Source organism: Lupinus angustifolius, chromosome LG05 (assembly GCF_001865875.1).
Source record: "Lupinus angustifolius cultivar Tanjil chromosome LG05, LupAngTanjil_v1.0, whole genome shotgun sequence".
NCBI classification, from domain to species: domain Eukaryota; kingdom Viridiplantae; phylum Streptophyta; class Magnoliopsida; order Fabales; family Fabaceae; genus Lupinus; species Lupinus angustifolius.
In genome coordinates this window covers 22,919,658-22,931,451 of record NC_032013.1, presented here as the reverse complement: position 1 = coordinate 22,931,451, position 11,794 = coordinate 22,919,658, and the positions used below count along the sequence as shown (strand labels likewise).

Here is an 11,794-nt window from a genome sequence, read left to right as displayed (position 1 = left end):
ATTAAAAAAGTGAACAAAACCAATCTCAAATCACATAAATTTTGGATCATTTGTTAATGTAAATCAACGTCAAACCAAACCATATTACATGTTATTTATGTCTTTGGATCAAATATATTTTTGCCTAAAAACGGTCCAAACTGACTGTAAACACCCTTAACAGTAACAACAATGACAATAATAGTCAAACCTTAATCCTACTAAATGGGTAAAAAATATGGATCAAACAATATCATAACACTTAATCCTAAGTTAGGTTCATTGAGGTGGACACCAATAGTTAGAAAAGTATATTTTTTTGTTGCCGCAATCCTATTTTTTGAGTTTAACACCATGTTTATGCAGATAAAAGTATAAAACCTTTTTTTCCCAATTTCGAAATATGTTGGCCATTCAACTAGAGTTTTAAGTTCACAAGTCAATTACGAATCAACAAAGGTATTAGCATTTCGCATGTACTAAGACATTATTCTCACCAATTTCATGGATTATTCTATACCCTAAACTTGTTTTATTATTTATTTTAATCATTTATATATTCAGAGATAATAAAAACATTTTTTATTAATGTGTTTGATAAGAATTTATCTTGCTAGCTATATATCTCTATGTATAATAGACAATTTATCTTTTGATTGGCTGATGTATTTTAATTGTTTTAAAGAATAATGTATGATGATCATTCAAAGGAAGAGATGATGAAAAGAAATGAACCATAACAACTATTCATCAGTCCTTAATACGGTTGCTATTTATATATAGTTTTGTATTAGTGAAATTAATAAAGAAATATTCATAATTATTTTATTTAACACTCATTATTTATTGTTAAGCAATTTTTTATTATTATTGTGGTTATTATTTCAAAGATTTTTGTACATATTACCTTTTATTATTAATTATATGTCAAAAGTTTTTACTTATTATTACATTTTTTAATTAAATTTTATAAATATAAGTGACATATCACAATCATTTAAAGATGATTTTGATGAAAAATATATAATCACGAATTTTCATCTATATTTATTATAATTCATTTTAATAGATTTTTATATTAATTGTTGGTAATAGAGGGGAGAAATTATGTATTTTAATCATTATTTTAAATATTTATTTATTATTAAAAAATAATTGATGTTGCTTTATTGTTTTTATTACCCATTTTAATATTATTAAAAAACAAAATAAATTTAGTATTGATAAATGAATCCTAAAGAGTAATAAAAATGAATGAATAAAATAATGTAACAAAAAGTGAAAATAAGTAATACCTTATAATAACGATGATTGAAAGAAAAAGATCTCACCCACAAATGTGCATAATATGAACCATAATAGTGAAGTGAGAGCCATTGATTGACACGGACTCATGAATATAAGCACCGACAGAGCACAAGATTGACAACACAATCAACATAGCCGTAGTGGAAATCCATGACTTGTGTGAAGCCAGACATTGTTCTATGATTGGCTACACATCTTTTTATAGAGAGATTGTGTTGTCATTGATGGCTTTGTACTTAGAAAATTAGGTTCTTTAATTTTTTCTGGTATGTGTTTTAAGTGTGCTTGTACCCCAATTTATAGGTCGAGCCTATTATTATCTACCAATCACATTTTATTTTATATTACACTCATAAACAAATGTTAATTGGACACATAAAATTTTCATACTTAATTTATTAAATAGTATATTTTTAGACCATTTATTATATTTTTCAATGCTGAAAAAAATATGTAATCCCATCTAAAGTATAAAGTTATTTCAATTAATATAATATTAAGTTTAGAGTATAAGTAAATTAAATGAATGGTCAATAAAATAGTAATATTAAATACAAAGAATTATTTAATGCTTTGGAGAAGAAGAAAACTATACTAGAATGGATAAAATGAACGAGAGAATGAACATTGGAGATATGAATATTTTTAAGAAAGATTTAGTGGCCAATTAATTTATGAAATAAAAATATTACGAGATGATATTATTATTTTGGGACATTGCGAAACAAACAAAACAAGAAAGCTACAAAAGAGTTAAAAGATCTATTTTGCAAGATTTGTATAGTTCTGGTTAGAACTAAGATCCAATTCTTCAAGTTCTATGAGGAGATGACTTCAGTTTAGACATATAGTATGTCAAAGTATTTTCTTCTCTCATTTCATGCTGAATTTGAATACTCCAATCTCGCTAAATTAGAGTGCAGATAGAATTGTTGTTGCCGTAACTTGCAACAATTATAAATGACGCGAAATAATATTTATTGGCTGATTCTCGAAATAATACTTACTAGTGCCAGTGCCAATTCTTGAAATTCTCACAATATGACTATTAGTGTCAATTCTCGAAATCCTCACAATATGACTACCCATGCCAATTCTTTTCCCATTATACTGACTATCAGTGTCAGTTTTCGAAATGCCCACAATATGGCTACTCGTGTCAATTCTTTTCCCTCAATACTGACTACCAAAGTCAGTTCTCGAAATTCTCACAATTGGCTGTCTATGCCAATTCTTAGTGTCACAGAAAGAAATGGGGAGAAGTTTGCCGGAAATGTATTTGTGGAAAATATGAGGGAGAAAGAAAAAGTTGAATGAAAGCACATTCAATTGGGGCAACTTATAATGAGTTAAAGGTCATGCATGTCTATCCCAGTATAGTGAACGCTCTATAAATTTATGCCCTAAAATTTCATAGGAAGCGGCCCCCTCTTCCACATTCACATAGAGGAGTCTATCAAGAGTACTCATATAGCTTAGGTACTCCACCCCAATTGGAGTATAGATCTCCTTAAGAGTTTAACTCATTCTTACATATGCTACAGGAATCATGCTTCTCATAATTTTATAGCATGTTCATTCTCATATCACTTCACAACTTGTTATTACTCATTGAACCTATTTCTTAGGATCTCCAGTCAGTTAGGTCGGATTACCATCATGAGTTATCATCGTTCTAAGGGCAATAATCCCATATTCTTAGAAGTATTGTGGACTTTCTCGCTAGCTAGTCCTTTCGTCAAAGGATCTGCTAAGTTATTCTCAGTGCGTAAATGATCCACTCTAACAACTTTTATAGAAAGTAACTCTCTAATAGTGTTATGTTTACGACGAATTTTTCGTTTCTTACCGTTATATAAGCAGTTCTCACTTTTTGCAATAGCCGCGATACTATCACAATGGATCAACATAACAGACATAAGTTTTCCCATAGGGGAATCTCTATAAGCAAGCTTTTAAGCCAATTGGCTTCTTCACTAGCTTTTGCTAGTGCTATCTATCATCTCAACTTTCATAGTTGATTGAGCTAAAATAGTCTATTTTTTGGTAGACTATAAATAATTCATCTCATTATTTATGGCTTCTTGCAACAAAATAGCATCCAAAGAAGTCAAAACTTCTTGGAAAGTTGATGAATTCTTCTCCAATATATAAACAATATAATCAGGTCTATACTCTCTAGTAATTCTTGTTCTCTTACTTTTTTAGGTTCTATTTCAAACCTTTCATTCTTATCACTATCTCTAATCACAAGTATGTGAGTAGTTTATATGCCCCCACTATTCCTCAATTTAAAAATGAATTTCTCTTCATTGAAGTCAACATTGTTAGACTCAATGATCACTTTTACGTTAAGGTCATAAAACATGTATGTCTTGCTGTTTACACCATATCCAATAAATATACATTCATAGGCTCTATGAGTTTAACTCTCTAGGGCCATACCATCAGCAATGATTTCATGAGGAATTCTATGTATCTCATATGATTGAGACTCTACTGATTTATTATCAATCATGTGATGCATTGGGTAGTGGCTAACATCATTGTTTTTTCACCTTCTTCAGTATCATATTTCTTTCTTTCTCAAGTGCATACCAAATTAAAATTAATTTGGACGACTTATATGGGCTATAGTAATCATAGAGATCATCTCACAACTTATTTAGATTGAAATTATTACTAAGTAATAATTTCATTCCAAAAAGTTATTTCAATAGTCAGTTTATCCCTTTCATTTTTTAGTTTTTTCTAGTAACATTAGAACACTGATTTTCAAAACGTGTGCAACTTTTCTCATAGTGAGGAAAATTTTCATCTTATGTTGCTAATGTTTGAAATTTGTCCCATCAAACCGAAAGGATTTGTTCAGGTCATAGTTGTTCGGTCTAGTAATATTATCTACGAATACTATTGCAGTAGAAACGTCTTAAATTGTTGTTACTATAGCTTGCAACAATTATAAATGACACGAAATAATACTTACTAGCTGAGTCACGACCAAGTCGCTCTCTTTAAGACGTTTCGTGGCACTGCCAAAATTGTGCAAGCAGATTAGCAACCACGCCGTCCCCGAGATAAAACAGCTCAAATCTGTTATCGAATTCTTACTGCACTGTAAGAACCGATATCGAATACACCTATCACAATATGGCTACCAGTGCTAATTCTCGAAATTTCTCACAATATGACTATCAGCGTCAATTCTCGAAATCCTTACAATATGACTACTCGTGCCAATTCATTTCCCACAATATTGACTACCAATGTCAGTTCTCGAAATGCTTACAATATGGTTACTCGTGCCAATTCTTTTCCCTCAATACTGACTACTAGTGTCAGTTCTTGAAATTCCCACAATTTGGCTGCATGTGCCAATTCTTAGTGCCACAGAAAGAAAGGGGGGAAGTTTTCTGGAAATGCATCGACGGAAAATATGAGGGAGAAAGAAAAAGTTGAATGCAAGCGCATTCAACTTTGGGCAAGTTATAATGACGGGAAAATGCCTCTATTTATAACATGAATTTTTTTTCAAGTTCTTCATCTCTCCAATGTGGGATTTGAGAGTTTTTTTTCCAAAGCTCTTCTATATAGGACTTAGGAGTTTTTTAGATTTTACACCAAAAAGATTTCACTAGTAGGTTTTAACAAACCATATTGCAACAAGAATTGACAACATGAACATGATTTTTGTTACTTTTTTTTATTACTTTAATAAACACTAGTAATGCCTTCAAAATCTTGCCAGCGTTTTTAAATAAACATGACTTTTCCAAATAAGTGTTTTAAAACAATTGGTATAAAAAAGCAAGCTTTTCACACTAGATAAGGTTGATGGTAAAGAAGTATTTGTTTATACCTTTTTTTCTTTCTTTTTTTGTTAGATTATTTAATTCCATATATTTATGATATTAAATAGTAAGAGATTTTTTTTTATGAAAGCAAAAAATATTACATGTATCTCAAATTTATCCATAATTAATAAAACTCATTTTTGCATAACAATTAATTTATGGAATGATTTCCACAAAATAACATAAAAAATAAAATATATATATATAAAGTAAAAAATTTCCTTGTATACCTAATCTAATGGTAATATGTTAGTTCTCTTCATATATTTTTGGGTTGGTTTTTATAGTTGTGATGTAAATATTTTTAAACTATTGGTCATTTATATAAATCTATTAAAAATATTATACGGTTAAAATTCAAGTTAAAATGATCGATTGTATGACTTACTCATAATTAAGAAAATAAAATAAAAAGAGTCATACCAGTCATAGAAAATTTACAAAACAATCTTTTAATGCAATTTTATTGCATTTTACATTTATTATTCAAGTATATTATTTTTATTAAAGAATCAATGCTATTAACATGTAAATGGGCAAATTAAATATGAATTCTAACCAAATTGCATGTCTCTTACAATCTAATTAATATATATAATTGTGTGTGACAACAATTTGGTGTCCAAAATTTATAAATGTGGCAATAATTTAAAAAATGGAAACCACAAAGTAACACGGAAATCATTAAACTAAAAATTAGTTTTTTTGTATTTTTGAAATTTCAAAACTTAGAAACCATCACAAACTGTCCTAAATTAGTTTGATACGATGTTTTGGTATTCCAAATTGATGTTACAGTACATATGGGAAAATCTCTTGTTTTTTGTCATTAATTGTTGGATTTTCCTAGTATAGGTGATGTAGCTGGAAATGAGTTGCTAGGTTGTAGACAGAAAAAAGTGAAAGAACTTTACAACATGTTATCTTAATATCTTGGTGAAAATGTGGTATATTTTTTTTTGGTTTCCCACATGTATCCTCGTACTGGAGGCAATCCTGTCCGAGCCGGACACATTCACAGGTAAGTGGGGCTAACTCTCCCAACGGACATTTTTTCCATCCACAAGACTCGAACTCGGATTCTTGCTTAAGGGTAATCAAACATATACCACTTGAACCAACGCCCGTTGGTAAAATTGGTATATGATTATTCATTTCTCAAAAAAGATCACCCTAATTAGGCTTTATATTGCTGATATTCTTTCTTAAAAAAAACCTCATCTTATTGGGCTTTGATCCTCTATCTCCTCTCCCATACTGGAATAGAAGTTAAAGGTAGGTTTGTTAATTTATAATTGTTTATCTAAAAGAGTGTAATATACACATATAACGTATTGATAATATAAAATTTTATATATAGTTGGTACATCATTTATCAGTTATTTGTATTTAAGAGTATTAAAATGAATTATACAGTGACAATATAAAAAACTCTTATATTGTTAATATATACATATTTTTTCTCTATTTAAAATTAGTTTAAAACCTGGAGTGTTATATTTTTTTAGAGAAAAGTATATATAACTCTCTTAAACTTTACATCTTTTGCAAATAACATTAACTTTATTTTCATCTCAATCAAACCTTAAACTTCTGTCTTTTTTAAGTCTATGTTTAATTAGCTAGCAGTGAAATCTAACCTTTTAATTTTTTAATATTCACCATTCATTTATTTATTTAAAAATATAATTAAAAAATAATGGGTTCTTTCCCAAACGTTTTTGTTGTGTCTTAACCTTGTCGATTTTTAAGTTGAAATCAATGTGCATCTGCTTTGGATTGAAATAATATGAAGCTTGTTCAAATTTTTATGTTGATTTAGTTGCAATTGTCTCTTTTCTCTTTTAAAGAGTGCTTAACTTGTTTCGTGGAGAGAGCATAATAAACACAACACTTTGTTTCTACCTTAAACCTAACATTTCTGGTTTTATAAGTTACAGGCTCACACCTTTTCCATACATACATTGCTAAAAACAGTGGAAACACACACACCCTTATAAGTTATAGCTAAAGCCTTAAGGTACATATGCATAACGTTCTTCACTTTTTGCAAAGAGATAATCTTTCAGAACTGAACCCCAATTCTCTGAGCTACCTGCATCAGCCAAATATTCAATCATTAGTGTAATCATAGAGACCTCACTAAAACTGGTAAATGAAAATTTTAACTTTTCAAAATCATGAACAAGTTAGCATAGAGCCATAGATAATTTCAGAATCAAAATGGGCCAATAAGAATACTGATAATATAAAGTTCTAAACAGAACAACATCTATCAATGTAAGACATTCATATTTGGATCATGTTGATTATACAAAGTAACAAACTGCATGTGAATATACCAAACAGTTGTATCACTAGTTTTCATCTTTTCCTTGGTTTAGTGCCCTTGCTCTTAAAGTACCCTGATGTTTTGGATTATGTTTTATCTCCCCTACCCGCCCTCTATTTTCGGCAATCAAATTTACTGTTATATTAAAAAGAGATGAATATATCAGATAAAGAAGTTAAGATACCTCCTTAAAGGAGTGAACATCGCTTCCCCAAAGCAAGGCATCACACCCGGCATCTCTGGCACCCCATATATCATTTCTACGATCATCCCCGACATGAATAGCATCCTCAGGCTTCACGCCCAATAGGTCACAAGCTTTAAGAAATATAGTTGGATTCGGCTTCTCTGCTGCAACCTATTTACAAAAAGCATAACCAACCATCCATATACAAACATACAAGTGGTTGTCAGAGAATAATTTCTAATGAAAGTTGATAAAGGCAACAATGCCACGCCACAACTCTTTGCTATAAGAATGCTAATGCATTTATATATACAAGTTTTTCTCATTTTTAGGCATTAAATTTGTGTGTGGTTTTCACCAAATTTATTTCTGTTTGCAGCATTTTCATGCAATATTAGATAGCATCTCCAAGCTTAAAGGCCATGCATTTCTTGTGAAATACCTTGTTTTAACTACTTTCAAATGTAAGCATGTTTAGTTCAATGTGAGGGAGCTTTACGAATGATTCTGGGGCCAGAATCATCTTGAGTTGCTTTCACCTCCAACAGTCCAATGTGATTTTCAGAATCACATCGGGTGAACTCACGGTAAGAAGAACATGATACAATAATAACTCAACATGTTTGAAGATTTACTAGAAAGGTAATTTTCATAATAAGTATGATTATAATATCTTCGATTTTTTTTTGCTACATTTGTTTTTCGAATTGTTAACATGTTGGTGTATGATGTGACTCATGAGATAATGAATGATTAGGATTTATTTCCACTACTTTCTTGCTAAAAAATATTTGTTTTCAATGTACTTATCTATTGTGAATAACATTGATACAGTAAGTTACATGCATCAAGGAAGGAGAGCTGAAATTGTAATAACGCAAACTGACAAAACAAAGAGTCGAAAAAGAGAAGAGCAGTTTGATTACCTCAGCTGATACTGCTACTGCATCAAACCAATTATCACAATTCAATGCTCGTAGAAGAGGTCTTAACCGAGTGTCAAAATTTGACACTACGGCCAATTTTACACCTGATTCTCTCAGAGCTCTAAACACATCTTCAGCCTCGGGATCACACAGATGCCATGCCTACAGATGAAATCCAGCCAAAAATATCGAAATCCAACCTAAATTAAAAAGCGAAACAAAACAAAGCAAAAAAGTATTGTACATTTGAAAAAAAAGGTAAATCTAAGTGCCCTGACCTTGTCTGTCATATAATAGTTATAAAGTTCTTCAAAGTACTGTGAATCTGAACAACCAGTGGAATAACTAACTATGTATTGCCAGAAGGGTCGGCCATCATTAACATATCTGCAATGTAAAAAAACAATCTTTTAATATACAAAAATGACAGCAGTAAGTATTTTACAGCTATGCGCTTAAGGTTATACTTTTTTGCAATTAATACAAAGGCTCGGAGAAGGATGACAAATATTTCATTCTAAATTTTACTTAAACCAGAATATCTTGAAGGCCAATGGCACACTACTAAGGTGCTATTAAGTGCGAAATAACACAGAACATACATACGGAATGGATAATGAATGCTATAGACTTTTAATTTAAAGGCACAAAAATGTGCGTATGTAAAGCTACATACAAACCACATGCTGCTTATTGTGTTGTCATTGAATCATAGTCTCTGTCCGAAAACACTGGAGTTGGATGATAAAACAGTATGTGCCCAGATAAATCGCTATTCCAGTTCTCTGGCTTCGATAATTCGTGCTCAAAATTTGTTCATTAATTAAGATACTTACATCAGTTGTTTCAGAAGTAGGCAACTGACAAAGATCGTTCATTATGAGCTAGAGCCATACATCTTTACTATAAATATGTAATAACATGAAGCTTTAACACTAACAAAGTAATTAATCTTGTCGGGGAAGTTGTCAATGTTTATACTCAAATTATTAGTGCCTGCTTTCCGAAAAAATATATCTAATTAAACATAATGACATATTGTGAATTTGCATATGCATGGTTTAAAGAAAAGTGTCAATTACACAAATAAACACACAATGAAACTCCAATGTACCAACCATGGCACTTTTGAAGGTACTCCTGGAGTAGAACAAATCACTTGCTCTGTGGTCTGTACCATTCAATATATACTACATCAACATTGAAGGCTGTCATTGTCTCACTTTAATTAGATTTCTAATGCTATAATTGATATGGCACACATTTACAGATATGAAATAGTACCAAGTTTAAGGACAGTGCTAATTAATTTGAGCATATTAATGAAATGATAAAAAACAAAGCAACTAAATGTTACCTGAGACGAGATTTACCCCAAGGCTGACCATAAGCTCTTCTATATCTTTGCAATATCTCATCCTCTGAGTACTCCACCCCATACTTCTCCCCAATCTTCCTATATATCTACAACAAATTCAAAAAAGAATCCTAAATTAGCAAAATTGATGTTAAAAATAGGAGCGAAAAACGGCGGCCCAAATTATAAAACTCATCCAGTGGAGTGTAAATATAAGTAACCTTACCCCAGCAAGCATATGGGTTTGAACTCGTGATCTCATGAGACAAATAATCCTACGAATTACTGCACCAAGGCTCATCCTCGGAGTAAAAATACGAATTAAAAAAAGAAATAGCAAGGTAAGGCTACCTACTATAAACCCATATTGGGTCCAAAACTTCTATGGACTCCTGTGCATAGCTAGATATTTCAAATTGCGGTCCAAAACCGGAATTGTGGCCACAATATTGTGGATTTTTGCGATCTCTGCAACCACATCGACATTATTTTCTTCCTGCAATTGCGATAAACACAACATAATTGCAGCCACGGTTTTATAACCATGGCTGAAGCTATATAGCACCTGGCTGCACTTTGTTTTATTAAACAATCATGTAATCCTATGCATATATCCATGTATAAACAATAAACATAGATATTAAGATACTTAAATTGAACATGCATTGAAGTAACTAAAAGGAAGTTAAGTACTTGAGCTGTGGGTTGAGAAGGGATAACAAGTGTGCCAACAGCATCAACAAGAAGAGCCTTATGTGTAATTTGGCCATATAAGGATCTTCTATAATCAGCATAATCCTTCAGACCCAAAAAGCTTTCTGGTTCAGCAGCAGTGGAATAAAAGTAACATGATTTTCTCCAATTGGAAGAAGCTGAAATGAAAATTCTGGACAACTTGGGTATTGAAGAAGACATCAAAGTTATGATCTTTGTTGGTCTCAGGTTACATTCGAAGAAGGTGAAAATAAGTGGTTGGTTTGTTATGGTGTTGTTGCTGCAGAGAAAGAGATTGAAGAAGAAGAAGAAGAAATGAATTATTTGAATGAAGGGAAAGGCTTTTAATTTGTAGTAGTGAATCTGATTTGATTAGTGTGTCTGTGAAAGAGGAGTGTTTGGTGGAAAATGCCCCTCTACTTAGCTTATTTTACAGATTTTTATTTAGTAGTAATAATAGAATAACAAAAGTTGTAAAAATGTCCATCTATGTGTCACGGTTTACGATTGGTCAGAAAAATAATTAATTATTAAAAATTTAATTTAAATATATATTTTTTCATCCAATCACAAACTGTGACACACTTTGTAAGACAGAGATGTGATTCCAAAATAAGTTGGAGTCCAATAATAGGGGCAAAATTTCATTTTTTTTGTAGATGTTTTTCCACCTTATAGTAAAGAATTAATTCCTTTTAGGATTTGTGATTGTGTTTTTTCTTAATAAGTATTGCTCTCAAGAATTAAATCATTAACCTTTTAGTCATCATGTGGATCTAGTACAACCTTATACCACAGACCTTATACCACTAGATCAACATCTTATTTATACTTATTATTATTATTATTATTATTATTATTATTATTATTATTATTATTATTATTATTATTATTATTATTATTATTATTATTATTATTATTATTATTATTATTATTATTATTATTATTATTATTATTATTATTATTATTATTATTATTATTATTATTATTATTAACGGGTGGTGTAATTTTCCTAAAAGATACAAAAGAGAAATACGAGTTGACACGTTAGTAGATATAAAAGTAAGTTGAAATGTAAAAAAATATTGGGAATAACAAAATTTACATTTAGGCCTATTTCCTTTCTTCAACTTCTTC

At 30.6% G+C, this 11,794-nt stretch overlaps 1 protein-coding gene across 1 annotated transcript; it reads right to left on the bottom strand.

Moving 5' to 3' along the window:
- On the bottom strand, positions 6,998-10,985 carry LOC109348188 (haloacid dehalogenase-like hydrolase domain-containing protein 3). The gene is made up of 6 exons (XM_019588464.1): positions 10,637-10,985; positions 9,944-10,050; positions 8,865-8,973; positions 8,587-8,748; positions 7,658-7,831; positions 6,998-7,236 (listed from the first exon to the last, which is right to left on the bottom strand). The coding sequence occupies exons 1-6, from the start codon at positions 10,856-10,858 to the stop codon at positions 7,207-7,209; spliced, it is 804 nt and encodes a 267-aa protein (XP_019444009.1). The 5' UTR covers positions 10,859-10,985; the 3' UTR covers positions 6,998-7,206.

Bases quoted from the DNA above. Each gene is read 5' to 3' on its own strand.
- LOC109348188 (XM_019588464.1), bottom strand. From the start codon at position 10,858: ATGTCTTCTTCAATACCCAAGTTGTCCAGAATTTTCATTTCAGCTTCT. The intron at 7,832-8,586 runs GTAATCAAACTG...TTTTGTAAATAG, and splicing joins CAGTAGCAGTATCAGCTGAG to GTTGCAGCAGAGAAGCCGAA. The intron at 7,237-7,657 runs GTATCTTAACTT...TGGCTGATGCAG, and splicing joins ATGTTCACTCCTTTAAGGAG to GTAGCTCAGAGAATTGGGGT.